At 39.9% G+C, this 19,596-nt stretch overlaps 1 protein-coding gene across 1 annotated transcript in view; it reads left to right on the top strand.

The window, feature by feature from the left end:
- The window catches only part of SNTB2 (syntrophin beta 2), a 47,801-nt gene that overhangs the window by 9,737 nt on the left and 18,468 nt on the right, over positions 1-19,596 (top strand). The window contains exon 2 of the mRNA XM_017539333.2: positions 2,193-2,335. Within this exon, the coding sequence (XP_017394822.1) occupies positions 2,193-2,335 (143 nt within the window). The remainder of the gene's footprint in view (positions 1-2,192; positions 2,336-19,596) is intronic.

The following is a 19,596-nucleotide window of genomic DNA, read 5'->3' on the forward strand; positions in this document are numbered from 1 at the left end:
AAAAAAAAAAAAAAAAAAAAAAAAATCAGTTTATTTTAACCGTTTGGGAAGACAGCGTTTTATATTATGTAACCTACTGAAATGCTATCTAATAATCTTGGGGGCAAAGACGTAGTAGTGAAGATAAACTAGAAATCCCTTTGGGGTATCTGTGATCCAAAAATGTATGATTCTAAGAGAACCCCTTTAGAGCTGATACCATCCTTCCAGACATTACAGAGTTAACCATAGACTAATATAGAGTCTTAGAAAACTTCGGTTCACTGATAAGAAATGTGTAGTTATTTCTACAATATTTTGCTTGAATTCTCAGTTAGGTTTTGTTTTTTGTTCTTTTCAGCACATGGTAGACCACTAGTCCCTTCAAATTCATTTCCCACTTTTGGAATCTAGCTCGTGGCTCTGCCTAGGAGAAAAGAGTCCCAGTGATAGATGTTATAGCACAGAACCAAACCACTCAGGCCACTTTCAGATGATAGATGTAAGGTTCTCTGTCATGTCCAAATTACCTTCAGAAGTCTTTAAAGAAAACACGTGAAAAGGGCTCTGAAGGCAATGCTGTAAGAGACAATGATTTGTCAACTTGAATTCTCCTTGAAGCTTTCAGTGATGCTGAGCTGAAGGATCAGTGTTAAAATACAGTGTTGTTAAACAGTCCTTGCTCAAAGGTCTCCTGAGGAGGGAAAAGTTTTGGTGATGACAGGGCTTTTCCTGAATATTGTCTTGGGCTTTTTGGCCTTGGATCCTAGACAATATGGATAATAGTAGTTGTTCCCCTGCAGTTTAAAACCTTTTCAGAGATAACCGAGCATTATGTGAGTAAATGCAATGGTACCTTCTAAACTGAAACATAAACTTCTAAAATATAGTGGAGAACCCTTTGAAAATAATTTGTTTTCTTACCTGCTAAGTTCTGGGTTAATAGAAGTTTTTTTTAAAAGAAAAAATAAAAGTATTTTCTAAAATACAACATAGTGAATTGTGATCAGCATTTTAAAAAATATGATAGACAGGTTGGGCTTGATTGCTGACGCTTGTAATCCCAGCACTTTGGGAGGCCGAGGCAGGCAGATCACAAGATCAGGAGATAGAGACCATCCTGGCCAACATGGTGAAACCCCATGTCTACTAAAAATACAAAAATTAGCTGGGCATGGTGGCACAAGCCTGTAGTCCCTGCTACTCAGGAGGCTGAGGCAGGAGAATCACTTGAACCTAGGAGGCAGAGGTTGCAGTGAGTGGAGATCATACACTGCACTCCAGCCTGGCAAAAGAGCAAGACTCCATTTAAAAAAAAAAAAAAGATGTTAACAGATTACATTGCACAAAATAAGAGAGTTGTGTTGTTTGGAAAATACTTTATTCAACTATGTATGTGTATATTCGGTTGCAATGTAACCTGTATTTCTTATTGTAAGTCTTCATCAAAAACTGGTATTTAGATTATACAGACTTATTTGGTAGTAGGAGTTTCTGTCCTAAAGATATTATACATCAAATCGCACACCGCATGTTCTCACTCATAGGTGGGTGTTGAACAATGTGGACACAGGGAGGGGAGCACTACACACTGGGATCTGTTGGGGGCAAATAGGGGAGGGACAGCGGGGGGTGAGGAGTTGGGGAGAGATAGCATGGGGAGAAATGCCAGATATAGGTGATGGGGAGGAAGGCAGCAAATCACACTGCCATGTGAGTACTTATGAAACAATCTTGCATGTTCTTCACATGTACCCCAAAACCTAAAATGCAATTTAAAAAAAATTTAAAAAAAGAAGATATTACACATCAGACTTTCTGAAATCTATTATTTAGAACATATTTAATTGGAATTGGCAATATTGGCCAGGCGTGTGGCTGATTCCTATAATCCCAGCACTTTGGGAAGCTGAGTGAGATCCTGTCTGAAAAAAAAAAAAGAAAAAAAAAGAATTGGCAATATTTAGTTATTATGGAATGGGGAAAACCTATGTTGTATCACTAGATAATGTCTATAATACACACACCACTTCATATCTCCCACTGGAGAATCCCTACCATTGTAAACCTAGTGAGATGTTTCCTGTATGTCTAGTCTGTCAGGTTGGGGAAACAAAATGGAGACCTATTGTGGTAGGCCATCACTGAAGGAACTTTTACAAAGACATATCATTATGCTAAGCCCTGATTTCTGAATTTTTCCATTGTAACAGGCAAAACTAGATGGTGGAAGACAGCAATGGAGACCTGTCCTCATGGCTGTGACTGAGAAGGATTTGCTGCTCTATGACTGTATGCCATGGACAAGAGATGCCTGGGCATCACCATGTCACAGCTACCCACTTGTTGCCACAAGGTAAGTAAGACTAAAGATAAGGAAGTAAAATATTTATCCTACTCTAAGTCTACAAAATAATTTTAAAGTGAATTCTGTTATCCTAGATGCCTAAAAGAGCATTTAAGTAGCTGATATAGTTGACGCAGACAACAATTTTTTCTTATACAACCTTATTGATCATTTTGCAGGTCCTAGCTCAGAATAAATTGTTTTTGTCATGAGTATTTTTTGTGTGTACCTTTCATGTTGTCAAAGGAATTTCCTAACTGTTCTTTTCAAGACTTGCTTAGTCATGAAGATTATAGGGTTTTTTTTTCTTTATTTTATTGGCTGTGACTAGAAAACTACTGAAATTGTGGCAGCCTTTTGACTGAGTGATGAAATCATTTAAACCAGAATGTGGTATTGTGGATAAACCACACAACTCAGCCAAAATATTCTTCAACTTCTCTTTCTAATGTAAGAATACATTATTTTGATTCTACGAAATAAACATTGATTTGACCTGAAGCCACAGATTGTTTCTAGCATTCCAGATGTAGAGGGTTAAAAGCAAAAAAGAATAGAGAACTTTAGACTTGGGAGCCAAGATGTCTTATGGGATAATAACTTGGAAACTAGAAAATATATTCAAATTCAAATTTTTTTAGACTTACAAAAGAATCAGGTGTTGATATAACTCAAAAACTACACATTAAAGAAGAGCGTCATGGTAAAGGATTTGGTAGTCAAAAGAACTAAATGATGAAACTATATCCCAGTGTGGATTTCCTGCTTTGAGGAGACAAAGATTCATGTAAGGCAGAGTATTCTCTGCATTACAGGAAACTTTCTCTTTAAAAGATTGCCTTTAACTTGTCACATATATTATTCTTCCCTTATATATATTATTCTTTTTATAAAAAATATAATTTTCACATAGCCTTCCAGTAGTATCTCTGTAATTTAGAGCTGGAGCTCCAAGATTACAGAATGAGATAAAGGATTTGCTGAGCCTCAGTATTAGGGAGGTGTGCCCTCATTAATTCCTTTAGGACAGAATAGTCCTACAGAAATACTGAATTTAACTATCAGTTTCTTTTTTAAAAAAATAAAATATACACTATTCTTTGTTGTAAATTTCCTATATCTGGTTTTTAAAATCCCCACTAAATTAAAACTCCTTTAAGTCCAGAACTATGACTTAGTCCTCTCAGCACTTCCCACAATGCTTTGCTCAATAAATCTTAGTTGAATTAAATTCTTTACTTAAGTTACAGTTTCCTCTGTCATGGTTACATTAGGAATTTGACAGTAATCCTACAAAAACCTATGACCATGTCTTAGTAATTATAATTAGAGCAATTAAATTTATATTTTCCACAGATTTAGAGTTTAGGAATATGACTGTGGAGCTCTCTTATCTTTAAATTTTGAAGAGGCAGCTTACACTTTGGTTCTGATCATAGAATACAAGGAGGGTAGCTTTTTTTGTTTGTTTGTTTGTTTTTTGTTTTTTGAGACAGAGTCTCACGCTGTCACCAGGCTGGAGTGCAGTCGTGCAATCTTGGCTCATGGCAACCTCCGCCTCCTGGGTGCGAGTGATTCTCTTGCTTCAGCCTCCCTAGCAGCTGGAACTATAGGCGCTCTACCATGCCTAGCTAATTTTTTGTATTTTTAGTAGAGTCAGGGTTTACACCATGTTGGCCAGGATGGTCTTAATCTGTTGACCTCATGATCTGCCTGCCTCGGCCTCCAAAAGTGCTGGGATTACAGGCATGAGCCACTGTGCCCAGCCTTTATTCTTATTTAAAATGTGTGCAACTGAAAGCGTGAAGCAGAAGTTTACCACATCCCATAGACGAGCTTTTGTTCAATACTACAAATTAAAATGCCATGAGCAAACCATTTCTTGGCTATAGAGTAGATTAGGCGTGAACCACCAAGCACTTTGATACTAAAGAAGAAGATGGGGGGTATGTGTACTATCAGTGGCATTAATTTGCAAGTAGGGAAAAGATATAGACAAGATTTAAGAGCTAAAACTGTAAAACCCATAGAATAAAATATAGGAGTAGATATTTATGACTTTGGGTTACGCAGAACCTTCTCAGATATGGTACCAAAAGCACAGTTAACAAGAGAAAAAGGCCAGGCGTGGTGGCTCACACCTGTAATCCCAGCACTTTTGGAAGCCGAGGCGGGCAGATCACGAGGTCAAGAGATCGAGACCATCCTGGCCACCATGGTGAAACCCCTTCTCTACTAAAAATACAAAAATTAGCCAGACGTGGTGGCACGTGCCTGTGGTCCCAGCTACTCGGGAGGCTGAGGTGGAAGAATCACTTGAACCCAGGAGGTGGAGGTTGCAGTAAGCAGTGATTGCCCCACTGCACTCCAGCCTGCCAACAGAGCAAGACTCCGTCTCAAAACAAGAGAAAAAATAGATAAATTGGACTTGAAGAAACTTAAAAGCTTTGTGCTTCAAATGTCACCATCAAGAAAGTGAAAAAATAACTCACAGAATGGGAGAAAGTGTTTGAAAATCATATATCTGATGGAACTTATATCTAGAATATATAAAGATTTCTTGACCGGGCATGGTGGCCCAAATCTGTAATCCCAGCACTTTGGGAGGCTGAGGTGATCTGATCACCTGAGGTCAGGAGTTCAAGACCAGCCCGGCCAACATGGTGAAACCCTATCTCTACCAAAAATACAAAAATTAGCCAGTGTGGTGTCATGCACCTGTAATCCCAGCTACTTGGGAGGCTGAGGCAGGAGGATTGCTTGGATATGGGAGCCAGAGGTTGCTGTGAGCTGAGATTGTACCACTGCATTCCAGCCTGGGTGACAGAGTGAGACTCCATCTCAAAAATAATAATAATAATAATTCTTACTAGTCAGTAATGAAAAATGGGGCTGGGCGCGGTGGCTCATGCCTGTAATCTCAGCACTTTGGGACGCCAAGGTGAGTGGGTCACCAGAGGTCAGGGGTTCGAGACCAGCCCGGCCAACATGGTGAAACCCCGTTCCTACTAAAAATGCAAAAATTAGCTAGGTATGGTGGCATGAGCTGTAATCCCAGCTACTCAGAAGGCTGAGGCAGGAGAATCGCTTGAACCCAGGAGGCAGAGGTTGCAGTGTGCAGTGAAACAAGACCTCACCACTGCACTCCAGCCTGGGCAATGGAGCAAGACTCCATCTCAAAAAAAAAAAAAGGGGGGGAAATGATATGAATAGATATTTGTCCAAAGATATATGAATGGCCAGTAAGAACATGAAAAGATGTTCAGCATTCCTTAACATAGTATCAGGGAAATGCAAATCAAAACCACAATGAGATACTATTTCCCAACCACTGGGATGATTATAATTAAAAAGACAGATGAAATAAAAAGTGTGAACAACGATGTGGAGAAAATGGACTCTTTATACATTGCTGGTGAGAATGTAAAATATATACTTGCTGTGTCAGGCGGTCTGGCAGTTTCTCAAAAGCTAAATATAGTCACCCTATGACCCACAGTTCCATTCCTAAGTTGTGCCCAAGAGTAATGGAAACTTATGTCCACGTCAAAACTTATATATGACTGTTCAAAACAGCATTATTCACAATAGCCAGAAAGTGGAAACAACCCAAGTGTCCATCAGCTGATGAATGGATAAACAAAATGTGACATATCCACGCAGTGGAATACTATTCTGCAGTTAAAAAGAATAATGGGCCGGGCTTAGTGGCTCATGCTTGTAATCCCAGCACTTTGAGAGGCTGAGGCAGGCAGATCACGAGGTCAGAAGTTCAAGACCATCCTGGTCAACATGGTGAAACCTCGTCTCTATTATAAATACACAAAAATTAGCTGGATGTGGTGGCACATGCCTGTAGTCCCAGCTACTCAGGAGGCTGAGGCAGGAGAACCTCTTGAACCTAGGAGGCAGAGGTTGCATTGAGCCGAGTTCACGCCACTCCACTGCAGCCTGGTGACAGAGCAAGACTCTGTCTCCAAAAACAAAAAAAAAATAATAATGTTCTGATAGATACTAAAATGTAGATGAATCCTGAAAACATTGTGCTAAGTGAAAGAAGCTAGACACAAACAACTACATACTGTATTATTCCATTTATATGAAAAGTTGAGGATAGGCAAATCCAGGATAGACAGAAAGTAGATTAGTGGTTGCCAGGGGGAGGGGCCAGTAGGGAATGACTGCTAATGTGTATAGAATTTCTCTTTGGGATGACGACAGTCTGCTAAAATTGAATGTGGTGATGGTTGAAAATTCTGAATATACTGAAGACCATTGTACTTCAAGGGGTAAATTGTATGGTGTGTGAATTATATTTTAACAATTCAATTATTTCAATAAAATAATTAAACCCAACAAGATTTAAAAGAGAGACTAAGACTGATTCATAATAAACTGAGTTTTATTCTAAGTAAGTGGTAACATGCTACTGAACCTTTCTGTGCCACAGATTTTAGGGTGCATTTTTAAGTGTACCCTAATGAGATAGGGTGAGTGTGAGTATTAAATGAGTTGATACTAATAAACTTCCTAGAATGGTGCCTGACACATTGTAACTGCTCAAGTGTTAGCTGCTTTAATTATAATACTTATTATTAAATGAAAATTATGTCCAAGAAAAATTATTTGTAAAAGTATAATACTTAGTTTAATTTGGTGATTGTTAAAAGAAGAGCACTTAGCTGGGTGCCATGGCACGTGCCTATAATCCCAGCTTCTTGGGAGGTTGGAAGGGTCACTTAGGTCCAGAAGTTCAAGACCAGCCTGGGCAACATAATGAGACCTCTGGTCTCAAAAAAATTGAAAGAAAAGAAAAAGGAGCAGTTCTTGATCTGCCACCAATTTTTACAGATAGTCAAAGTTTCATATTAAATGTAAAGAATTCAAACATGCTCATTTATGCCAATTGAACTCACTATTAATTAAATGGGTGGGTCTTATAGAGCTTCCTAGGCTGTCTTCCTTCCTCCTTTCTTTTTTCTTCCCCTTCCCTTTCCCTTTCCTTCCTTTTCCTTTCCCTTTTCTTTTCTCCCCTCTTCTCTCCCTCCTTCCTTCTCTTTTTTTCTTTCTGACAAACTCTCACTCTGTTTTCCAGTCTAGAGTGTGCAGAGGCAGGATCACAGCTCACTATAACCTTAAACCCCTGGGCTCAAACTATCCTCCCACCTCAGCCCCTTCAGTAGCTAGGACCATAGACATGAGCCACTATGCCAGGCTAATTTTTTTTTAGAGATGAGGTCTTGCTGTGTTGCCCAGTCTGGTCTCAAACTCCTGGGCTCAAACAATTCTCATGCCTCAGCCTCCCAAAGTTCTGAGATTACAGGTGTGAGCCACCATCCCACTTCATGTTGTTTCTTAATAAGTTTAATTAATGTAACAACAGGGATTCTTTACTCCTTGTTCAGGAAGTACTAGTGGATTAGGATAAAAAATGGCAGATAAAAGGTTTAGTTTTTCCATGTGGCCATGTTGGCCAGGTAGAATTGGTTGAAGTCACTGCCCAGTAGAATTAAGTGGGGCTTAATCATCCTCTACCAAACAGAGCAGGGTAAAGGGTAGCCCTGAGAGAGACCAGAGGATGAAACTAGACCAGGAAGTATCCTATAGAGGGAGGCAAGGCCAGAAAGTGTTTTTAATGTAGGGGAGAGTGTTTGAGATTTAAATGAGTAATGAGAAAGGGCTGAATGTTTAATTTTCCCAATTCTATTTTTAATACTTTGGACCATGCTCTTATGAGTGGATGAGACAGAATAAAAAAAGATTGCATAAACATATAGGTAAGGAAAAGAAATAAAGGACCTTGATTATAAAAAAACAAAAAACAAAACAAAACAAAACCCTGAAAAATTATAAGTTGATTGTAGTTCAAAATCAAATAACATCCTTAGAGTAATGTTAACTGTTAGCTGCCATTTATATTGGATTGGACATTTACAGATTCTTCGAAACCAAAGTATGTTTGTTTTTTGTTTTTTGTTTTTTTTAAGATGGAATCTCGCTTTGTTTCCCAGGCTGGAGTGCAGTGACGGAATCTCAGCTCACTGCAACCTCCGCCTCCCGAGTTCAAGCGATTCTCCTGCCTCAGCCTCCTGAGTAGCTAGGACTACAGGTGCATGCCACTACACCCAGTTAATTTTTCTATTTTTAGTAAAGACGGGGTTTCACCTTATTGGCCAGTCTGGTCTTGAACTCCTGGCCTCGTGATCCACCCACCTCAGCCTCCCAAAGTGCTGGGATTACAGGCGTTTGAGCCACCATTCCCGGCCCAAAGCATGGGTTTTAATAGTTCAGGCCAATGAAGAGTTAAGTAAAGCATGAAAGTGATAAATGAAGAGGATTTTTATTTTACACATTTCTTGAGATTAAAGCCAGGCACACAACACAGGTAGAAAGGCACAGGTTTTATAGGTGTTCTGGATTTTTCAGAATATGGATTTTGTTGTCTTTTCCTATAAACTTTCTTTGGAAGAGAAAAAGATTTCAAAAAGAAAAAAAGCATGCTGACTTTAGAATGTGGAATATTGAGTAGTGTTGTGCTTATGGGATTTGTGGGGCAAAAAAAAAAAAAGCTGCCAAAACGCCTTTGCATGAGCTCATCTGGTCTCTCCACAAAATGGGGGCCTTTTAGCAATGTTCCCAACCAACTGCTGCTCAGCAAGAGTCCAGCATCTGGTTTGCATTAGATTCCCTTTGCCAAATATTTCATAATCAAATCTGTAGGAAAAAATTCTCTTAGACTTTATATTTTTTAATGTCTGTTTTGAGATTAGCAATAGAACTGAATATGATAGAATATCTGTTGCTTTCCCCAACACTTTGTCTTACTTGGATCATATGTGGAGTAATTTTGAAATGTATTTAACTCTTTCTGAGGTACCTAATGTTTAATTTGCATGTTGGTTTAATGGGAATCAGCTCAGTAAAGCAGTTCTCAAAAGTATACTTCATGGACCTCTGGGAATCCCCTTTTCAGGGGCCCTGTGAGTCCAAAGCTATTTTCATAGTAATACTAAAATGTCATTTGCTTTTTTTTCCATATTATTGACATTTGCACTGAGGGTGGGTAAAATTGCTGGCACCTTCGCATGAATCAAGGCAGTTGGCACCAAACTGTGTTAGGAATAATTGTATCTGTCCCCACATGGATTTGCAGAGGGGAAAAAAATGCCAGTTTAACTTATGTCTCTGCTGAAATAGTAAAAATTATTAATTTTATTTAATCTTGACCCTTGAGTATTCATCTTTTTGACATTCTGTGTGATGAAATGGGAAGTGCTCATGGAGCACTTCTACTACATACTGAAGAATGACTGTTGTCTCAAGGAAAAGCACACATGTGAATTCTCAGCTGAATTCCACGCTTTTTCATGATTACATCATTTTTTAATTGAAAGAATGACTGATTGACAAACACGTTTAGTCAGATTTGGGTATTTGTCAGATATTTTCTCCAAAATCACCAAAATTAGTCTGTCACATGAGGAAAACACTGATACTATTTGTTGCCAATGATAAAATTGTAGCTTTCAAGCAAAAATTAGAATTCTGGAAAACTCATATCTGCTACCGTGAACTTGACAGCTTCCCAGTACTTGCTCTTCTGATGAGATTAGTGTTAATATCAAATGCGATTTTTTTCATCTTTTGTAGAGAATCATTTTTATTTATTTATTTATTTATTTATTTTATTTATTTATTTTTTTTGAGTCGGAGTTTCGCTCTTGTTGCCCAGGCTGGAGTGCAATGGCGCGATCTCGGCTCACCGCAACCTCCGCCTCCTGGGTTCAGGCAATTCTCCTGCCTCAGCCTCCTGAGTAGTCTGGGATTACAGGCACGCGCCACCATGCCCAGCTAATTTTTTGTAGTTTTTTTAGTAGAGACGGGGTTTCACCATTTTGACCAGGATGGTCTCGACCTCGTGATCCACCCGCCTCTGCCTCCCAAAGTGCTGGGATTACAGGCGTGAGCCACCGCGCCCGGCCAAGAATCATTTTTAACACTTGGAAAATCTGTGTAACTCAGGGATCAAATACGTTTCCAAATAAATGATATATGGTGTTCCAAAATCATGCATGCATAAAAAAGATCCATTGAAATTGCAAGGGAAACCAGTTGATTTTTAATGCAACATGATATGGAAACTATCGACAAGATTTCAGATTCCACATTGCAATTAATCTTTACGAAACCACTTGTTGAGTTTTGGTTCTGTGGACGGAAGGCTATCTACATGATCTGAATGGGCTATTCAAATAATCTTCCCTTTTCCAACAACATATCTATGTGAGGCTATGACTGCATACTACAATAAAATGCTGAAGCAGCTGTCAAAAATTCAGCTATTTTTAAGCTAGACATTAAAGAGATTTTATTTGTCTTTGATATACATTCCTCACCAAATTTTTTAAAATCCTTATAAATGAGATAGCATTTTTTTCTGTTATACTGACCTACATTTTTTAAGACAGAGTTTCACTCTTGTTGCCCAGGCTGGAGTGCAGTGGCATGATCTCAGCTCACTGCAACCTTTGCCTCCTGGGTTCAAGCAATTCTCCTGCTTCAGCCTCCCGAGTAGCTGGGATTACAGGCATGTGCCACCATGCCTGGCTAATTTTGTATTTGCAGTAGAGACAAGGTTTCCCCACGTTGATCAGGCTGGTCTCCAACTCCCAACCTCAGGTGATCCACCCACCTTGGCCTTCCAAAGTGCTAGGATTATAGGTGTGAGCCACCTCGCCTGGCCAATACTTCTTTAAAATAGGTAGAATATAAGAAGTGAGGCCAGGAGTGGTGACTCAATACTGTAATCCCTGCACTTTGGGAGGCTCAATGAGGCACATGGATCACTTCAGCCCAGGGGTTCAAGATCAGCCTTGGCAACACAATGAGACCTTGTCTCTACACAAAATACAGAAGTGAGCCAAACTCAGCGGGATGTGTCTGTTGTGCCAACTACTTGGGAGGCTGAGGTGGGAGGATCGCTTAAGCCCAGGAGTTCAAGATAAGCCTAGGCAACATAATGAGACCACATCTCTACACAAAATATAAAAATGAGCTGGATGTGGTGGTGCACGCCTGTAGTGCCAGCTACTCAGGAGGCTGAGATGGGAGGATTGCTTGAGCCGGGTAGATAGAGGTTGCTGTGAGCCAACACTGTGCCACTGTACTCCAGCCTGGGGGACAGAGCAAAACCCTGTTTCAAAATGAAAAAAAAAAAGAAAAAGAAAATGTAAAAAGTTAATAGATTAAACTATGAAGCAAAATATTGAATAGTTAATGACCTTAAGGAAAATTACTTTTCTTATGGTTTTCCCGTATGTATACATCACTGTTTTTTGTAGGGTCTTTTTTTTTCCTTTTTTTTTTTTCTTTTTGAGACGGAGTTTTGTTCTTGTTACCCATGCTGGAGTGCAATGGCGTGATCTCAGCTCACCGCAACCTCCGCCTCCCGGGTTCAAGCAATTCTCCTGCCTCAGCCTCCTGAGTAGCTGGGACTACTGGCGTGTACCACCATGCCCAGCTAATTTTTGTATTTTTAGTAGAGATGGGGTTTCACCATGTTGACCAGGATGGTCTCCATCTCTTGACCTTGTGATCCACCCTTCTTGGCCTCCCAAAGTGCTGGGATTATAGGCGTGAGTCATCACGCCCGGCCTGGGTTTTTGTTTTGTTTTGTTTTTTTGAGATGGAGTCTCGCTCTGTTGCCCAGGCTGGAGGGCAGTGGTGCGATCTCAACTTATTGCAGCCTCCACCTCCCCGGTTCAAGCGATTCTTCTGCCTTATCCTCCCAAGTAGCTAGGATTACAGCTCGAGCCACCCTGGCTCATTTTTGTATTTTTGGTAGAGATGGGGTTTTGCTGTGTTGGCCAGGCTGGTCTCGAACTCTTGTCCTCAGGTGACCCACCTGCCTCAGCCTCGCAAAGTGCTGGTATTACAGGGGCGAGCCACCGTGCCTGGCCCAATTTTTTTGGTGATTTTATTGGGGTATAACTCACTTATCATACAGTTTATTTAAATACAAGAGTTAATGGTTTTTAGTATGTTCTTAGAATTGTATAACCATCATCATGGTCAATATTGACACTTTAATCACATCCCCAAAAAATTCTCTTTTGCCCCTTTCCCTAGCCCCTGGCAAACATTAATCTACTGTCTCTTTAGGTTTGCTTATTCTGGACATTTTTTTTTAAATCAACGTTATTCACTTACATTCTGGACATTTTTTATAAATGGAATCATGCACTATGTAACCATTTATGTCTGGCTTCTTTCACTTAGCATGATGTTATGAAGGTTCATCCATATTGTAGCATGTATCACAACTTTATTTTTTTTATGGCTGAATGATATTCCATTGTATATGTATGTACCGCATTCATCAGTTGATAGACTTGTGGGTTATTCCTGCCTTTTTTTTTTTTTGAGACTGGGTCTCCCTCTGTCACCCAGACTAGTGTGTGGCGGTGCGATCACACTCATTGCAGCCTTCAACTCCTGGACGCAAGTGATCCTCCCACCCTAACCTCCCAAGTAGCTAGGCCTACAGGGGCACATCACCATGCCTGGCTAATTTTTTATTTCTTGTAGTGACGGGGTCTCATTATGTTGCCCAGGCTGGTCTCAAATTCCTGAGCACAAGTGATGCTACCACCTCAGCCTTTCAAAGTGCTGGAATTACAGGCATGATCCACCATGCCTGGCAGCATATACAGTTTTTTTGTGTGAACATGTATTTTTATTTCTTTTGGGTATATACCTAGGCATACAATTGCTGGGTCATATGCAACTCTGCGTTTAACACTTTTCCATTTATATTCTCTCTCTTTTTTTTTTTTCGCTCCCCTACCCGCCATTTATATTCTCAGTAACAGTGTATTCCATTTTCTCCAGATTCTTACCCACACTTGCTAATACCTATGTGGGTTTTTTGTTTGGTTGGTTGGTTGGCTAGTTTTTTTTTTTGAGACAGAGTCTTACTCTGTCCCTTAGGTTGGAGAGCAGTGACACAATCTCAGCTCACTGCAACCTTGCAATCTCCGCCTCCTGGGTTCAAGTGATCCTCCTGCCTCAGCCTTCCAAGTAGCTGGGACTACAGGCACCCACCACCACACCTTGCTAATTTTATATTTGTAGTAGAGACAGAGTTTCACTATGTTGGCCAGGCTGGGCTAGAACTCCTGGCCTCAACTGATCCAGCCACCTCGGCCTCCCAAAGTGGTGGGATTACAGGCGTGAGTGACCATGCTCAGCCTGTTTTGTATTATAGCCATCCCAATGGGTTTGAAATGATAACACTTGTGGTTTTGAGTTCTAGTTCCCCAGTGAGTAGTGATTTTGAGCATCTTTTCCTGTGCTTGTTGACCATTTGCTTTTTGGAAAAATAGCTATTTCTTTGCCTTATAACTGAGTTGTGTTTTTAATGTCTAGTTGTAAAAGTTCTTTTTTTTTTTAATATTAGTCATAAGTAAAAGTTCTTTATATATTCTGTAGACCAGTACCTTATTAAATATATGATTTATAAATATTTTCTCTCATTCTGTGGTTTGTGTTTTTACTTTCTTGATGGTGTCATTTGAAAACTCCTGTTTTCTTCCTCGAGTTTTATAGTTTTAGCTGTTACATTTCGGACTTTTTTCTGTTTGGAGTTAATTTTTGTATATGGTATGAAGTAAGGGTCAAACTTTCTTTTGCATGCAAATATTCAGTTGTCACAGCCCCCATTTGTTGAAAGGACTATTTTAGCCAGTGGGGTGGTATGCCCCTGTAATCTTAGCTACCTATGAGGCTGAGGCAGGAGGATCACTTGAGCCCAGGAATTTGAAGACAGCCTGGGAAACATAGTGAGACCTTGTCTCAAATACATACATACATACATACATACATACATACATACATAAATTCATTCATTCATTCATTCTTTCCCCATTCAACTCTCTTGGCACTCTTGTCAAAAATTAATTGATCTTAAATGTAAGGGTTTATTTCTGAATTCTCAATTCTATAGCTTGGTAGAAAGTTTTTAAATAAAAAAATATGAATTCTCTGCTTTGTTCTTTTTCAAGATTCTTTTGGTGATTATGAGTCATTTGTGTTTCCACAGGAATTTTAGGATCAGCTTGTCAGTTTCTTGGGAAAGAAAGACAGCTGAAATTGTAATAGGGATTGTGTTGAATCTGTGGATCAATTCAAGGAGAATTGCCATCTTAATAACATTAAGTCTTCTAATTCATGATGTAAGATGTCTTTTTTCAGAGACGGTCTTGCTATGTTCCCCAGGCTGGAGTGCAGTGGTGTGGCTCACTGCAGCCTCCGCCTCTTGAGCTCTTGTGATCCTCCTGCCTCAGTCTCCCAAGTAGCTGGAACTACAGGCATGTACCACCATGTTTGGCTAATTTTTCTGTTTTTTTTTTTGTAGAGACGGGGTTTTGCCATGTGATCCAGGGTGGCCTCAAACTCCTGGATTCAAGGAATCTGCCAGCTTTGGCTTCCCAAAGTGCTGGGATTACAGGTGTGAGGCACTGCACCTAGCCCACAGGATGTCTTTTTACTTTTTTAGGTCTTTAATTTCTTCCAGCAATGTACTGTAGTTTTCAGAATACAAGTTTTATACTTCTTTTGTAAAATTTCTTCCTATTTTTTTATTTGGCATTATTGTAAATAAAATTGTCTTCTTAATTTCCTTTTTGGATTATTAATTGCTAATGTATTCAATCAAAGCATTGATTTTTATATCTTAAATCTTATAACCTTGCTGAACTCATATATTAATTCTAATAGGTTTTTAGTGGATTCCTTAAGGATTTCAAGATCAATATTTGCTGGGTGGGCACACAGGCTGATGCCTGTAATCCCAGCACTTTGGGAGGCTGAGGCAGGTGGATCACTTGAGACTAGCCTCCTCAACATGGTGAAACCCTGTCTCTACTAAAAGTACAAAAAAATTAGCTGAGCGTGGTGGTGGGCACCTGTAATCCCAGCTACTTGGGAGGCTGAGGCAGGAGAATCACTTGAATCTGGGAGGCAGAGGTTTCAGTGAACTGAGATTACTCTACTGCACTACAGCCTGAGTGACAGAGCGAGACTGCCTCAAGGGAAAAAAAAAAATACATTTTCTGCAAACAGAGATAGCTTTACTTCCTTTGCATTCTGCATGGCTTTTATTTCATTTTCTTGCCTAATTGCCATGGCTAGCATCTCTAGTACAATGTTGAATAGAAGTGACATAAGTGGACATGCTTGTCTTGTTTATGATCTTAACGGGAAAACATTCTGTCTTTTACTATTAACTATGATGTAGCTGTCTGTTTTTCATAAATGTCTTTTATAAGGCTGAGGAAATTCCCTTCTATTCCACATTTGTTGAATATTTTTATCATGAAGGGTTTGGGTTTGTTAAATGCTTTTTCTATGTCTATGACAATGATTTTATGGCTTTTATCTTTTATTTTATTTATATAGCATATTACCTTAATAGATTTTTTTAGAAGACTCTTGCTCTGTCACCCAGGCTGGAGTGCACTGGTGCCTGGCTAATTTTTGTATTTTTACTAGAGATGAGGTTTTACCAGTTGGCCAGGCTGCTCTCAGACTTCTGACCCCAAGTGATCTGTCTGCCTGAATAATTTTTTTAAATGTTATTGCGGGGTTGGGCACAATGACTCATGCCTGTAGTCTTAGCACTTTGGGAAGTCAAGGCAGATAAGGTCAGGAGATCAAGACCATCCTGGCCGACATGGTGAAACCCTGTTTCTACTAAATTACAAAAAGTTAGCCAGGGATGGTGGCGTGTACCTGTAGTCCCAGCTACTTGAGAGACTGAAGCAGGGGGAATTTCTTGAACCCAGGAGGTGGAGCTTGCAGTGAGCCGAGATCGTGCCACTGTACTCCAGCCTGGTGACAGAGCAAGATTCTGTCTCAGAAAAAAAAAATGTTATTGTGAATGTGTGGATTTAATATCCATTGTAGTTTATCCTTATTGATGCTCAAACTGTCCCATCTTTGGCCAGTAAGAACCTCTTCAGGTGGACTCTTGAGTCATTTAGAAGGGGTTTTTATATAAAAGTATATGACAGTTACCATGCTATCTGGTACGACAGAATATTTGTCTTTATTTCTTTTTTTCCCTGAGACGGAGTCGTGTTCTGTCACCCAGGCTGGAGTGCAGTGGCGTGATATTGACGCACTGCAACCTACGCCTCTCAGGTTGTAGCAATTCTCCTGCCTCAGCCTCCCAAGTAGATGGGATTACAGGCACTTGCCACTGCGCCTGGGTAATTTTTGTATTTTTAATAGAAATGGGGTTTCATCATGTTGGTCAGGATGGTCTCGAACTCCTGACCTTGTGATCCACCTGCCTCAGCCTCCCAAAGTGCTGGGATTACAGGCATGAGCCACTGCACCCAGCCAATATTCCAGTCTTATATATTTTCTTCTCTGGAGTCATTTTCTAAGAAGCCTCACCATCTTTATTTTTTATTTATTTATTTTTTTGAGACGGAGTTTCACTGTTGTTACCCAGGCTGGAGTGCAATGGCGCGATCTCGGCTCACTGCAACCTCCGCCTCCCGGGTTCAGGCAATTCTCCTGCCTCAACCTCCCTGAGTAGCTGGGATTACAGGCACGCACCACCATGTACAGCCAATGTTTTGTATTTTTAGTAGAGATGGGGTTTCACCATGTTGACCAGGATGGTCTCGATCTCTTGACCTCGTGATCCACCCGCCTCGGCCTCCCAAAGTGCTGGGATTACAGGCTTGAGCCACCGCGCCCGGCAGAAGCCTCACCATCTTTTTACAGGAGGGGTGATTTCAATCTGGGCACTAAGGACACTTGTTGCTATTGGGGTTGGTAATTGTTTATTGATGGACAGAGGTGGGAAGTGGGCTGTGTGTGTGTGTAGGTGTGTGTTCAAACAGTTACTTCCAATTTAAATTTAAGAACACATTGTTTTAACTGAACCTCTTCCATTTTACGTATGATTTTCCTTTTCTCACAACCCATTCCATATCTCAGGGGCACCAGAGATGATCAAATTTAAATATTACATAATTAACCCATTTGCTTTCCCCACATTATATATACTATTGTATAAGAAGAGTACTGCTGTTATTAGTATAACACTGTCACCAGCAATATAATTACTGAAAACAGTTGAACAAATGTTTCTGTGACTCTTTTTTTTTTTCAATCTGTGCTTATCTATTATTTGCAACTCTTTTTTTGTGCTTTTTTCCCCCTGGCATTATTTGGTTCTCTGTCAGTTTTCCTCTTACCTCCCTGGCTACACTGTCATTCCCCTTGGTTGATTCTTTTTTGTCTTCCTGGCCTCTACACATTGGAGTGCCCAGGGCTCAGACCTCTTTCTATCAACTACCCTGTCCCCTGGTGATTGCATGTAGTACCAGAGCTTCAAATACCTCCTGGACCTGGCAACTCCCAAATTTATATCTCCAGCCCTACGTACTGCTCTTGAATCACAGATTTATTTAACATTATTTGCATATTTATAACCATTAGGAATCACATTAAGCTGCTAGTAGAAGTAACTAGAAATAATAAAACAAAATAGAAGTTTGTTTCTTTCTTATGTAACAGAAGTCTTGTGTATTTAGCAAAGTAGCTTCTACCCTTCAGGGTTGCCTCATGACTCAAGATGGCTACTGGAAGCTGCAGCCATCGTATCCAAAATTGCAGACAGGAGGAAACTGGGGAGAAGGACAAAAATGATACATACCTGCTGCCTTGTTCCCCTTCTGTGGGGCTTTTCTGGAAATCCTACCCAATAACATCAGCATACAACTCCACGGACATCTCTGCAAGGAATGTGGGAAATAGTCTTTTATCTGTGCATACTGTTATTCAGGATAAAAGCAGTCTTCTGTTTCTAAGGAAGAATGCAAGATTGGATATTGAGTAGGCAACTAGACATGACAGAGACTGATAATAGCTATCTTAAACTCAATAGCTGTAAAAACAAATCTTGCACTTCCCCTACAAACCTGTTCATCCTACACTTCTTCATTCAGTAAAGGACATTTTGCTAGTTGCACACATTTGTGTGCAGGTTTTTTGTGTAGATGTAAGTTTTTGGCTCATTTGGGTAAATATCAAGGAACACAATTGCTAGATCATATGGTAAGAATGTGTTTAGTTTTGTAAGAAACCACCAAACTGTCTTCCAAAATGGCCATACCATTTTACTTTGCCACCAGAAATGGTGGTATCTGCCTTTGGTGTTATCTGCATTTTAAATGTTAACATGGTAATAGGTGTATAGTGGTATCTCATTGTTTTTGTTTAAAATTCCCTCCGGGCATGGTGGCTCACACCTGTAATCTCAGCACTTTGGATCACCTGAGGTCACAAATTCGAGACCATCCTGGCCAACATGGTGAAACCCTGTCTCTACTAAAACTATAAAAATTAGCCGGCATGGTGGCATCTACCTGTAATCCCAGCTACTTGGGAGGCTGAGGCAGGAAAATTGCTTGAACCCAGGAGGTGGAGGTTGCAGTGAGCCAAGATTGTGCCACTGCACTCTAGCCTGGGGACAGAGCAAGACCATGTCCCAAAATAAGTAAATAAATAAAATTCCTTAATGACATATGATGTTGAGCATCTTTTTGTATGCTTATTAGTGGTCTGTACATCTTCTCGGTGAGTTGTCTTATTCAGATCATTTGCCTATTTTTTGTTTCAGTTTTACTAATTCCAAAGATTGTGTGTGGGGGGGGTGTGTGTGTGTGTGTTAAAAAAACTCATAACATGAATGACAGAGCAGATAAATTTTTATTTAAAAAAACCTACAAAATTTACCATCTAATTATTTTTAAGTGTGCAGTAGATTAGTGTTTACAATATGTACATTGTTGTGTAGCAAACCTCTAGAACTTTATCTTGCAAAACAGAAACTTTATATCTACTGAACAACAACTCTCCCTCCATTTCCATTTCTCCCTCAACCCCTGGTAACCACATTCTACCTTCTGTTGCTATGAGTATGATTACCTTGGGTATCTCATGTAAGTAGACTCATGTAGTATTTGTCTTTTTGTGACTGGCTAAGTGTGGTAGATTATGACAGGATTTCCCTTTTTAGGCTGAATAATATGATCCATTGTATGTTTATATCAAATTGTCTTCTCAGTGAAGTGTCTGCCATGGGGGACATTTAGGTTGCCTCCATCTCTTTGCTATTGTGGATAACGCTGCAGTGAACATAGGTGTGCAAATATCTTCAAGATCTTTTAGATATATACCGAGAAGTGTGT

Source organism: Cebus imitator, unplaced genomic scaffold (genome assembly GCF_001604975.1).
Source record: "Cebus imitator isolate Cc_AM_T3 unplaced genomic scaffold, Cebus_imitator-1.0 Scaffold118, whole genome shotgun sequence".
In the NCBI taxonomy this organism is placed as follows: domain Eukaryota; kingdom Metazoa; phylum Chordata; class Mammalia; order Primates; family Cebidae; genus Cebus; species Cebus imitator.